The following is a 13774-nucleotide window of genomic DNA, read 5'->3' as shown; positions in this document are numbered from 1 at the left end:
TAACCTAAAACAATAGGCATCACAGACTAAACGTAATAGTGATAATATTTATTGGATACTAAGTAACTTTCAGGCTCTATTCTAAGCACTTTGTGGGTATCAACTCATTTAATCTTCACAAAAACTCTGCCTGGCAGGTACTATTATTATCTTATTTAGTAGAAAAAGAAACCAAAACACAGAGAGGAGAAACATTTTTCCTAGAGTCACAAAGCTTGTAAGAATAAACTAAAGATCTAAATCTCTGCCTTCTAGTTATAAAGCCTGCATTATCTCCCAAGTTTTTTCCTTCTTGACCTTTATGACACCATAGTGGGGTGAAATCCTTGGGCTAGAAGAGAATCAGGAGAAATGTCTATCCATTCTCTGGACCTAAGCTTCTTCTGATCTCAAGTTGGTAAAACAAGGGACTCCAAGCCTTAGCCATGAGACCCTTACCCCCTTGCCTGAGTGTGTTGTGGTCCTGAGACAGCGAGTCCTGACTGGATCATCAAGACTTTTGACAGGAGGAGGTGGAAATGGGAATAAGAAGTTCTAAGAGGGATGTTAAGTAATTGAGAGCAAAGCCTTAATGGAGAACAAAATTGACCAAATTACCTTCTTAGATGGTGCATGTATGACTATGTAAAAAGGAATCCCACTATTATGTATAATTGTAATGCACCAATTAGAATAAATAGATTTTTAAAAATAAAGGTTATAATGCACTAATTTAAATAACTGTAAGTAAACAGAAAAAAAAAACATTAGAGGAAAGGGAAGCAGGGGAGGAGGGGAGGGAGAGGGGAAGTACTGAGGACTGAATTGGAGCAAATTATATTCCATGCTTGTAGAAGTATGTCAAAATGAACCCCAATATTATGCATAACTATCATGCACGACAAAAAAATTAAGAAACAACAAAGTTACCATTTCCGAATGACAGATGACAAAAGTTACTGGAAATTATGATCAGAGGGAAAAGAAGTGCTCAGGGGTGGGTGTTCTGTGGGTGACATGGAATGTTGGTAAAGGAACAGAGAGAAGGAAAGACGGAAGGAAGGGGAGGGAGATGAATGAGGGAAGTGAAAGAAGGAGGAGGCCGTGACAAGGAGGGAGGGTCTACTGCTGGAAAGTCCTAGGGGAGTCACACTTGTCTGCCTGGAGGACTTCCTGCCTGTGCTGATGTCTCCTGAATTTTCTTGCAGCTCTGCTCTGCGAACCTGACGGTGAGTTGCACTTCCTTTACTTCCTCACAGTCTGTCCCTCGGCTCAGATCAGGAGACCTGTGGATGGCCCTCTGAGCAGCCCCTACCTGTCCAAGAGGCATCTGGTGACAGCTGCTGAGGTGTCCGGACATCAGTGGCTGCCCTGAGCCCAGGCTGCTGAGCCGTGTCTGCCCAGCTGGGTGATGGGGTCTCGCCTGGCCTTCTCCTTCCTTTCTGGGCAGTCTCAGCACAGGGATGAAGATGCTATTTGCACAAGAGAGGCAGAGGGTGCCAAAGGCTGACAGAGTCTCTGTCCTCCCTGCCCCAGGGGCTTCAAGTCCCCTGGGGACTCTGCCATGGGTGATGGAGGAAATGCTGCAATCACAGAGCCATGGAGAACAACACTGAAGTCTGTCCCCAGGCCACGTGCAACAAAGATTTTCTGTGCCTCCTGCCTATTTTTAGCTCCCCTCTGCAGCCACAATTGTTGCCCCAGTTCAGTTTCCTCTCTCCGACTGGTTTATGCAAACATACTTCATGGCTCTGATCCTGATTCAGAGTCTTGCCTTTCTCAGAAGAGGGGAGTAGGAAAGTCTTCTGCCTTGAGAAATCTCACTAAAGCAGCTTCCAATATAATATATGCTAGAACCGCTCTCGTGTGCGTAAGATACTAACCTAAGGGTTAAGAGAGGACGTTATGCTACCTCCAGGGATCAGGGATTCCTGTGACCAGAGAGATCGGAATCACCTTGGCCCTCTGAGTTCCTTCCCTAATATTTGTCCAAGTCCAGCTCCTGCTTGGTGTTAATGTCACACGAGCTTTGTTCTTGGTCTCTCCTTTACCCTTAAACTCAGGTGCCAAATTCTAGCCTAAGCAAAAATCCATAGTTACATCAAGGACAAAGAAGCAAAATTCCCAGGTATCTCCAGGTAATCTCTGCTGCCTGGGATTTAATGGCATTAAGCTTGACCTGCAAGTCTGAGCTCCAGGCTCTTGTAGTCATCCCTGTGTGGCTTCCAGCTCCACCTGCTCCCCTGCCCTGGACAGAAGCTTGAGTGGACTCTGGGTGCCCAAATGCCTGTTTTATTCCTTTCTCTATTCAGCTCCAAAAGCTGTAATGCTCCTCTGTTTTCTGGGGACCAGCTTTCTGAGGACAAAAAGAACAGGGTATTCCATGCCCCAGGTCAGAGGGAACATTCTGGTAACCACAGATGGAACTGAGGTTTAAAAAGACCCCGGGGAAAAGCCTTGTGGGCAGAATTGGAAATGATAGACTTTAGTCTAGGAACCATCTCTCAGTGATCCAGAGTACTCGTCGCCGGCATCTGGTGAGGGGAGGAAGAGGTTTCTTTCAGAAAAAAAAAAAAATTAAATCTCCCACATGTCAGAGGCTCTAAGAGTTGGACAAACACGTACCCAAAGATTTGTGAGATTTGTAGGCTGCTGAAACTGGGAGTGCTAAGGGAAGAGGGGAGAGTAGAATGGACCTTCGCCATCTTTATTTACCCAGAACAAAAGCCCTAAAGGATCCACCCCTGAGGCCTAAGGCATGGACTAAATTCTCTTCTCCTGTGGCTGCAGCAGAGGTCTGTGTTGAAGTCCCAGATCAGGGGAACAGGGCTGTGTGGATGTCCACAGGGCACTTCCCAGCAATGGGGCTAGCGACATAGGGAAGGACGTGGTCGACACAGAGGGGTTTGAGTTCCTCGGTGCTGTCCCCACCCTGACTGATTCCTCAGGTCCACATTCTGCCTTAGAAACAGCCTGTGTCTGAGCTGGGAGGGGAAAGAGAACAGAAGAGAATAACGACCAGGTGATAGACCATGGTCCACAGAAATGTATTCGCTTTTATTAAAAATCACAGCTTCCCCGTCTCCAATGCCAGCTGCAGCGACTGTCTTCAATGTTCCTGCCCTGGCTTCCAGAAAGGGCTTCTTAGTTCCTGGGTAGAAACTTCAAGAATTAGAAGATCCGAGTCACAGTGCTGCCTTCTGGAAGTGGCTGCTGTGGCCCGTGGCAGGATGTGTGAGGGTGCACGGCGTGGGTCTGTGGCCAGGGGAAGCCCATGGGCCACTTGAGGGAACAGAGGGGTATTGTGTGGCTGGGGACGGAATGCCTCTCACCGGGAACTGTGAGCCCCCGGCCCTGCACTCTATCTGTTGAATTATTCTCTCCAGAGCTGTTTCTACATCTCGTGCTGACAGCCAGGCCTGCCAACCCCATAGAGGGCAGCTCACTGACCCTGACCTGTGAGACCCGGCTTCAGCCGCCACCTGTCCAACCCCAGTTCAGCTTCTTCAGAGGTGGCCACAACCTGGGATCAGAATGGAGCAGCTCCCCAAAGCTCCAGATCCCCACGGTGTGGAAGGAAGACTCGGGGAACTACTGGTGTACCATGACGACAGCGGGGAATAGGCCCCCCAAACAGAGCTGGAGTTCCGCCATACAGGTGCAGAGTGAGTATCTAAGGACCGTGCTTCCAGAGTCCACTGGGGAGAGGACGGCAGATGACCTCTCCTGTCCCTGGGATGGTAGAGGTGGAGGGAGGCTTCAGCTATCCTCGTATCCCTCTCTCTCCAGGGTCAGCTTGACCAGGTGGCAAGAGAAGGCTTGGCAGAAGTGTGTGAATAGAGTATTGGAGAAGGCTTGTGTGTGTGTGTGGGGGGGGGGTTGATTTTGAAAGAATACAAAAAGAAAATTTTATTATTATGAACCATGTCATACCATATCAGATTGACACTTCTGTGACATGATCTCCTGCAAAAACCCAATATTGAGTCAGGTGCCAGGGTGCACGCCTGTAATCCCAGTGACTTGGGAGGCTAAGTCAGAAGCATTGAAAGTTTGAGGTTAGCAAGACCCTGACTCAAAATAAGAATTAAAAAGGGCTGGAGGTATAGCTCAGTGGTAGAGCACCCCTGGGTTCAATCCCCAGTACAGAGTTGGAGGTGTGGCCGGAGTATGATATTCATATCTATTACCTCCAGAACATTAGGTAGTTCCAGACTTCTAAAAACTCAACACTAGTGAAACTAAACCTTCTGCTATCTCCACCCCAGCAATAACCATTGAACAGCTTGTACACAGCAGGTGCCAATTTAGTGCTTCACATATATGTTTAATTGAAGCGTCACACCTGCAGGAGATAACTATCATGGCATCCCCATTTACAGATGAGAAATTAAGTCTTATAAAAGTAATTTGATCAAGCATGCACCACAAGCAAGAGTTGGAACCAGTATCCACACCCAAGCAGATTGACTCACAATTTGGACTTATAATCACTATATTACTGTGTCTTAAAAAAAAAAAGAAAGCTTGAGACTCAGGGGAATGGAAGTCACATTGTCCTAGGCAAGGAGGCGATGCCACATTTTCCCATGGTGATATTATCGTATCTTTCTAACCCTATCATCACCACCAAACTAGAAGTGATTCCAAATCAGTAGAGCCTCCCCTCCAGTCAGACTTTATGCATCATGACTTTGCCTTCAGCTTTGCCTTGAAGACCCCCATACCTACTCCCTGGGCTCCAAACACTCCCTGCTCGGGGTTCTCCCACATGATCTGGTGTTTGTGCAGGAATCCCTGTCTCCGACTTGAGCTTGGAGACTCAGCCTCCAGGGGGACGGGTGATGAAGGGAGACAAACTGGTCCTCATCTGCTCGGTGGCTGAGGGCACAGGAAACATCACCTTCGCCTGGTACAAAGGGCATTTGGGCTTAAACCTGGAAACCAAGACCCAGCGTTCACGGACAGCAAACTTGGAGGTCGCACCAGTGATGGAGAGTGATTCCGGCCAGTACTACTGCGCAGCTGACAACGGCGACAGCCCCAGCCTCAGCGGACTGGTGGACATCGCTGTCAGGAGTGAGTTCCATGTGGTGGCAACGGGCCTCTCCTGGGGTGCTGGGGTGCCTGCAGCGTGGCCGGCTCGGCTCCGTGTTCCCCTGGGGTGCCTTGGGGAAGTTCCATGGGGGGAGTCCCTGGGGACAGGCAGGGATTATAGCTCTACTGCACCAGTGGAGACGCGTCTCTGACAGTCCACTGTCCCTGTCAGTTCCAGTGTCCCGCCCTGTGCTCACCCTCAGGGCTCCCAGGGCCCAGGCTGAGGTGGGGGACGTGGTGGAGCTTCACTGCGAGGCCCTGAGGGGCTCTCCCCCGATCCTGTACCAGTTTTACCTGGAGGACGTCACCCTGGGGAACAGCTCAGCGCCCTCTGGGGGAGGGGCATCCTTCAACCTCTCCCTGACTGCAGAACATTCTGGAAACTACTCCTGCGAGGCTGACAATGGCCAGGGTGCCCAGCGCAGTGAGGCGGTGACTCTCAATTTCACAGGTATAGCTTCGGCGGTGGGGTTGTCTCCATCAGCCTCTTCCCCAGCACCCCAGGAGAGGCCCACTGACACCCCAGTGCCTCTGCTGCTCTACTCAGGGCGAGGGTCCTGTGGGAGGAGCTGGAGGTTGGGTGCCTCTCTTCTTCCTTCAATGTGAACAGCCGCAGGTCCCTAAATAAATAAGTACATCCGTCCTGGGAGAGCAGCCGTTGAGCAGAGCCCGTACCAAGAGGTCTGTCCCCAAACCCAATTCCTTCCCTACAGCAGCTCACCCCAGGTCTCCCCCTCAGTGCCTGCCAAACCCAGAAGCGAACATCTTACTCCAGGGGTCGTTGAGGGGCTGCTCGGCAGCGTTGGTGTCATCACCGCAGTCCTGTTACTTTGCTACTGGCTCAGGAGAAAAATAGGTTAGTATTTATAGAGGTGGGTATTTTGTGACCTCAGATTTCACTGAAATAGGCTGGGAGGGTAACATGTAAACTGCAAAGGATAAATATATGCTTTTAGCCACCCTACTACGGATCTTAAAAAGCATAATATTTTTAGTAAAATTCGTTTTCTCCCTATATGTCATCGATTGAGGTTCAGCTGATGTCATATTCTTCTGTGATTCAATTTTTTATAGAGAAGCATAATACTTTAATTCATCAGCCCCTGGAAGAGAAAAGTGCTTAACAACTCCAGCTAGCCTGCTCCTCTCCTAGCTCTAAAGTCAGTGCAGAGGGTCTTATTTATCTTTTGGGTTTGCCAAAAGCTACTCCCTACTCCCCCAAAAGCTCATTCACATATCCACATGTTCTAATCATTGCTGGAAACTTCACTCTTGAGTGGAAATGCCATTTTCTCCAAGACGCTTCAGCGGGTCACACGGCCTCCCACAGTTCTCTTCTGTTATGAATTCCGGGTGACTCAGCCTCCCACTCTATCACCAATGGCAGTTACGTATTCCTTGGTGTATTGAGCTCCAGGCTCTTGCTCTCCCCTGAGCGAGTAGGAGATGGAGCAGGAGAGGACAATGTGAGATTTTCATTTAAATTCTAGACTTTTCCAGCATCTTTGGGCACCTCAACTATAACATGGCTGTGGCAACACCTGCCCGTGAGGATTTGGGGCAGGATAAGATTCCCATCCTCACATCATAGACATGAGAGTTCAGAGACCTGGGCTCCACTCCTAGCTCCAGTATTTTTTGCTTTGGGGTAGCTCATTTATATTCTGGACCTGAGTCTCCTCATTTGTGAAAGGAAGGCTCTGCAAATAATTCCCAGATGTCCTCTGGGCACAGGTTGGCATCCACAGTGGGCATTCTGGCAGGAGGTGCATCCCTGTGTACCAGGGCTATAAGGGAGCCGAGAAGGAGGTTCCTCCATTGACAGGTTCACTGATCTGTTTGACTTTCAGGAAGATGCTCAACCAGGGACCCACACAGGTAAGACCTCTGCTTTCTCTGCAGGTGCTACTAATGCAGGAAAACAAGAAAAATTTTAACTCTGAATTGTCCTATTTTAGGGGGAGCTGTTTTCCTATCTTCTCATACCTAAAAATCACACCTGAGTTCAATGTACTTTGATTTTCTACTTCTGGTCTTTTTAAGTTTCATATGATAACTAATTGATCATTTTTTTCTATGTCTATCCCTTTCAATACAACTTCACAATAAGAAAGTTACATTGCTTTGACCAGGACTGTCCATTTGTTCAAGTGGTCAGTGTCTCAGCCAGTGTCTAAGGGTCTGTTGGCTGCAGAGACCATGAACATATGGAAAGATCTTGAGAGTCCTAAAGTATTTCAGGGTAGGTGAGGTATACACACATTTCTGTAATGTTAGACAGGAATAAACAGACTGAAAAATTATTGATGACATTCTGTAGAAGTTTAGAGGAAGAAAACATTTTCAAATACTTCCTCCTAGGGCTACCAGTGTTTATTTGATATATTTTATACTGTTATTGTTTATGCCAACAATAAACAGATTTTTCTTTTCCAAATCAGAGTGGCCCTCTTTCAGGGGTACATCACATGGATGCCTGTTTAATTCTGCCTTTTCTTCAAGTTCCTTAGTGTGGTCAGCCACCTGTTTTCCTCTGGGGTGAATCATTCTTTCTCTATCCAGGATTTAGTGAGCTTTTATCACGTAAGTGACATCATTTCAGGTGTGGGCTGTCCCACAGTGACTCAGTCAGCTAAGACCTGTGGAATATGTGCACTAGGGCGACTGCAGTGTCCACACTTAGGGCCCGCGGCTTACATGGTACAGGTGTGCCTTCCAGTTCCCTGGGCTGATATTCTGTCCAGGACTCTTCCTTAAAGAGCTTCTCTCCTTGGCTGTTTTACGATCTCGGATAGATGGGTCTGGGACATCTGGAACGCTATTCCGGACAGCTCACGCGTGTTTCTGTGTTTGTAGGAGCTCTTCCAGTCCTGAACCCCAAGAACCCAACTATCTCAACTCACCTGACCCAGTGCAGCTACCGCCTGTATACGAAAATGGTAAAGTTTCTCAATGACCTGGGCCCAAGTAGGCATAGCATTTGAGTCAGATTTTCATCACTGTGACCAAAAGACCTGGCAAGGACAATTTTAGAGGAGAAAAATTTATTTGGTGATTGCAGTCCATAGACGGCCGGCTCCATGCCTTGGGGCTCAAGGTAGGCAGAAAAAACGTTATGGAAGAAGGTCGTGGTAGAAGAAAGCAGCTCAGGACATTACATCAGGAAGCAGAGCCAAAGTCCCCTCACCAGGGACAAAATATATACCCCAATGACATAGTCTCAATGACCCACCTCCTCCAGCCACACCTTTCTGCCTACAGCTACCACCAGTTAATACCCAGCAGAGGATTAATGCACTGGTTAGGGGAAGACTCATAACCCAGTCATTCCACCTCTAAACTTTCTTGCATTGTCTCACACGTGAGCTTTTGGGGGACACCTCATACTTAAGCCATAATAAATAATAAGCTAAGGAGCTGAGCCATGAGCTGACCTCTGCTGGCCAAACCTGATCCTGCTGTGTCTCAGCCTCCTCTACAAATAAATGATCCATCAGCCTCCAGGGCTGGGACAGGCGGTAGACACACAGAGTAGACCGAATGATAAGAAGAAGGGACTTTGTCATGATGTCGAAGCTATTTATTGTCCTGCTGCTACCTGGGCACAGCATGGCAGTTGGCGCTATAGAACTCTTTATGTGCTAAACTGGATAATTCACCTGCAAACTGTACTGGAAATTATTACTAATCAAACTGCTACAGCCTTTGGCCACACAACAGACCCAAATGTGAGTGCCTATCTATCAAGACCGCTTGGCATTAGATTACCCACTAGCTGAGGAAGGGGAAGTACGTGAAAAGTTTAACAGTTCAGACTGTCACATCCAAATAGATGACCATGGACAGACAGACAAAGACATAGCCAGCAATATCAGAAAACTGTTAAAGACATAGCCAGCAATACCAGAAAACTAGCACAAGTACCCATCCTAACCTGGAAAGGCATTAAAGATTGGAATCCAATCTCACTATTTGCAGGATGGTTTTCAGCCCTTGGTGGATTTAAAAGCTTAATTGGCATAGCAGGTCTTCTGCTGTTAACCTATTTATTACTTCCACGTTTGGCTTCCCTGTGCATGAAAACTATTGGGTCTACTATAAAAATAGCTGTTAAAAGAAAGGCAACAATGGAGATCATGACATTATATAAAGCTTTAAAGCCAAGAAGAAGATGATGATATTTGATTGAAATAAAAATCATCAAAGGGGGGAATGAAGCAATCCAAAGACCCCCCACACACACATCCGGAAGACCCTTGCCATAATTAAGCTTCTCCTCTTGTCAGATCATCAGGATGCCTGCAGAGGTTACTGTGGTGGGTATTTCCTCTTTCTTGTATATGCCAGGTTTGCACACAAAAGCTGTGATAGTCAAGTCAGCAAACTTGTTGTAAAAAACTATATTATCTCTGTTTTCTTGGTAAGAAAAAAAAATTGTGGAACCTGTGTCTGGTCTCGGGCATGGAACAGAGAGAACTTGTCCTGTGAATCTCCAAGGACCTCCTCCCGCCACCACTGGGTATAAAGCTCAAAGAATTTCCAAAATCTTTGCTCAGAGAAAGAATTCTTAGGAGAGAGTCACCTCTGAACCCTGAAGTCAACAAACCTGCTTCCTGAAAATTCCTCGGGTGTCCACTCTTCTGTCCTACTTCAATGGGTCCTTTCTTCTCTTGCAGTGAATGCCATGCGTGGGGACGATGTGTACACCCTGGTCTATCATGTCCAGCAGGAGCAGGAGTCGGGAGCAGGTGAGACTTGAGGCTGGGGATGAATTTGCCTCTGACCTTTGTCTTTCCTTCTCTTGGAACCAAGAAAATAATCAATTTTTTCTTTGGATACTAAGGTAGTCATACTAGATCGAAAAGCAAAATAATAATAATAATAGTAATGAAAATCAATCTAAGGGAAATACCCAGAAGAAGAAGCCTTTATTGGTGAGCATTTATTTAAAGACTTTAAATATAAGTGGAATCTCACAGCATGCACTTTTTTTTTCACAGCTGAACACACGAGGACACAGGTGGAGAATAAGGTGAGACGGGTTCCTATTGGTTTTTTCTCCATGCACATTCTCTGTTTCCCCTGAGGACAGTTCGAAGACTTCTTACATGATAACCAATTAGAGGGAAAAAAAAGTCATGATCTCTTATCTACCATCAGAATGGAGGAATTTCTGTACAAGGAAGGAAGTTTTGGAGTCTTACATGTACATTTGCTTTAGCAATAGGCATATGGGTGATTTGTAGTTCAATTGCTGCTATTTCAGCCCTGTAAACAAAAGACCTGACAAGAACAATTTCAGAGGAGGTAAAGTTTATTTGGGGCTCATGGTTTCAGAGGTCTCAGTCCATAAATGGGCTCTATTACCTGGACCAAAGTGAGGCAGAACTTCATGGCAGGGGAAAGCAGCTCACGACCTGGCCATCAGGAAGCAGAGGGAGAGCTCTGTTCATAAAATATATACTTTGAAGGTACCCCCCCACACACACCTACCTCCTCCAGCCACACCCTCCTGCCTACAGTTAAAATTAATCCATTCAAGTGGATTAATGCAGTGATTGGGTTAATGCTCTCATGACCCAATCATTGCATCTTCAAAATGAAATTGCATTATCTCACACATGAGCTTTGGAGGAACACCTCCTATCTAAACATACCGAATTTTTAAAAATTCTATTTATTTGAAAATATTTTTCCTAAAATACTGTTGGAATATATATATATATATATATATATATATATATATATATATATATATATATCACTTAGTGCTGTTAAGGTCAACAAAACAGTGTGTGGCAAACTAAATTAATATTGAACAAAACTAAGCTCATAGTGATTTGTGTTATGAGATATCAATAATTTGCAAAACTCAAACAATTCAAGATATATATTGATGATGCAAAATCACTTTCTGAAAATTGTAGGTATCCCAACTGCACAAAGAGTAGGTGCTTAGCATTTTCGTGCGGTGCACTCTGGCAGCCAGATATCTCAGGACAGAATTCAAGTCCTTGGGAAACTCTGGTGCTATGCTAAGTTTAGTTTTCAATTCTGAAATCTTTAAAAATGATAGCCCATGACAATGGCCCGTAAGGAGGAGGGAAGGCCTTATATGCTTGGATTAGTCTGCAGCTTGTCAGGAAGGAAGTCCTCTGTAAGCCTCCAGTAGGCAGCAGGCCATCTGAAAATGCTTATGGGTAGTCACCATCTTCTAAGAGGCTCTTATTTACATGCTGTTGGTGCACCATGTTGGGATGTATTCAGCTGACTGGGGAGGAGGGTTGGTAGACTTCTGGTTTTTATTGCAGAAAATATACATAACACAAAATTGCTGTTTGTATGTTCTCCTTGTCTGTTGTCCTCTGATCCTATCCATGTGACTTTGCGTTCAGGTCTCTGCAGACATCTATTCTAGGCTGAGGAAGGCAGACATTGCAGATGTGGACTATGACGACACTACGTAAGGTGGTGGAAGACTCTGCTCTTCAAAACCCATCCATGCCCCGAGCCTCAGACCAATAGGATCTTCACAGATTCTCAGGAGTCAGGTTTCCAATCTACCTCATCCACATGTTTTTTTTCTGTGAGAAAATTCCTTCATCGACTGTGAAGTGAAGTTGGCACAAGTCCTGAAGAAACCACCCAGGAGAACCAACATAGACCAAGGACAGGGAAGGATTTTGTTACCAGAAACTGACTCCTGTTTTTTTTTTTTTTTTTGGGGGGGGGTCGAATTGTGAATTTCTCTCTTTTTTTTTTTTGCAAGAGGAAACAGGGTGAAATAAAAGAAGTGAGCTATTGGAGAGGAGGACAAGTCACTGAAAGTGGACGCCAAGGTGAGCGATTTCGCATGACTGCTCTGCAGAGAGAGCTGGTCTGTCGATCTGTACAAGAGCACACAGTACCAAGCCTCCATAGCGCTGTCTGCCTCAACTGTCCTCTTTCCACCTAAAATATCGTATTCAGTGCATTTTGAAGCACCATTATCCAATTAGAATTAAAACATTTACATAAGAATTTATTGCATTTGCACTCAATTTTAATGACATAGTTTGCATAACAGGCCAATCTCAACACCTCCATACTAGTCTTTGTGTCACAGTCCTGAGTTCTATCTTTGTTGAAGCTTCTAGATGCTTTATGAACACAGTGCTACTTCTTCCATCTTCACACTCTTTGAAAACATGGTAATATACCTTGGAACCTGTCTTAATTTTTGAATCAAGCATGTGCTCACCCATAAATTTAACCAATATAGAGATATACAAAGTAAAACAATAAAATAAAATGAAACTTGCTCTATAAGCCAATACCACAAATGGCAAGTTTTGTTTTTGTTTCATTTTATTTTTGTCTGTGGTTCTGGGGATTGAATCCAGGGCCTTGTGCATGCTAGCCAAGTGCTCATGTCCAAGCCACATCTTCATGCCCACAAATAGCAAGATTTTTTTTTTTTTAAAGCTTATGTATGGGGCTGGGGATGTGGCTCAAGCGGTAGCGCGCTCGCCTGGCATGTGCGGCCCGGGTTCGATCTTCAGCACCACATACCAACAAAGATGTTGTGTCCGCCGAAAACTAAAAAAATAAATACTAAAAAATTCTCTCTTTCTCTCCCTCTCTCACTCTCTCTTAAAAAAAAAGAAAAAAGCTTATGTATTTTTCCAGTTACATACATATAGATACCTAAAAGCATGCCTATTTAATAAGCTATGAAATACTTCAAAATCTGTATATAGAGATCCTTATGCCATTTTAAAAGTCTGTATAGTATTCTGTTGTATAGCTAAGTCATAATGTACTTTGTTTTTTGTTGCAGAAAATATACATAACACAAAATTGATCATTTCAACAATTTTAAGTGTATAATTCAGCGGCATTAAGTATTATCATAACATCATTTAATTATTTTGCTTAGTGATGAATATTACAGTGGTTTCCAAAATTTTATATTATAAACACAAAGCTCAAATGTCTTTATATAAGCATCCTGATATACTCCTGCTAGATTATCTAAATTTGTAAATTTGGGATTACTGCATCTTAGATTATATGCATTAAATAAATATTTTTGTCTTCTTAAGTTTCTTCCAGTGAGGCTGCACCAATTTACATACCCACCAACAATGTATGAGAGAATCAATTTGTGGGGAAAGGTATCATTGTTAATTCAATTTATTTTTCAAAATTATTTATGTGGTTGGGGACTATTCCATAAATTCACTGTTAATTTATAGTTCTTCAAAGAGTTTTTTTTGTGTTTAGTCTTTGCCCATTTTTTATGCATTGTTTCTTCTTATAGCTGTTATAGGAACTATATATCAAAGCATGATTTATGTGCAGTGAAATGCACCTATCGCATGTGCATAATTTAATAGACACTCACATCTGAGACTTCCAAACCTCTATCATGATATGGAATTTTTTGTCCAGAAAGTTTCCTCATTCTCATAGCCAATTTCTTCTCCTCTCTAAAACAACGACTGAATTATGTGTCTTTGGTCCATTTCTCCGTTGTGTGTGGTGCAAATGTTTATGTCTCAATATTCATTTTATGTTTTGTTTATAAGGAATTTTAAAATATAGAAGGCTAGTTTTCCTACAGCTATTCTTCACAGAACTAGAAAAAATCAGTCCTTATGTTCATTTGGAAGAATAAGAGACCCAGCATAGCCAAAACAACCCTGAATAAGAAAAG

General features: G+C 44.5%; 1 protein-coding gene across 1 annotated transcript; it reads left to right on the top strand.

Moving 5' to 3' along the window:
* Positions 1-3583: 3583 nt before the first annotated feature.
* LOC144368755 (Fc receptor-like protein 1) lies at positions 3584-11802 on the top strand. The gene is made up of 9 exons (XM_078027860.1): positions 3584-3719; positions 4771-5058; positions 5249-5527; positions 5816-5932; positions 6927-6954; positions 7933-8015; positions 9753-9824; positions 10077-10108; positions 11472-11802. Exons 1-9 carry the CDS (start codon positions 3584-3586, stop codon positions 11541-11543), a joined length of 1107 nt encoding a protein of 368 aa, XP_077883986.1. The 3' UTR covers positions 11544-11802.
* Positions 11803-13774: the final 1972 nt, after the last annotated feature.

Source organism: Ictidomys tridecemlineatus, chromosome 11 (assembly GCF_052094955.1).
Source record: "Ictidomys tridecemlineatus isolate mIctTri1 chromosome 11, mIctTri1.hap1, whole genome shotgun sequence".
In the NCBI taxonomy this organism is placed as follows: domain Eukaryota; kingdom Metazoa; phylum Chordata; class Mammalia; order Rodentia; family Sciuridae; genus Ictidomys; species Ictidomys tridecemlineatus.
This window is presented reverse-complemented; position numbering and strand designations above follow the sequence as displayed.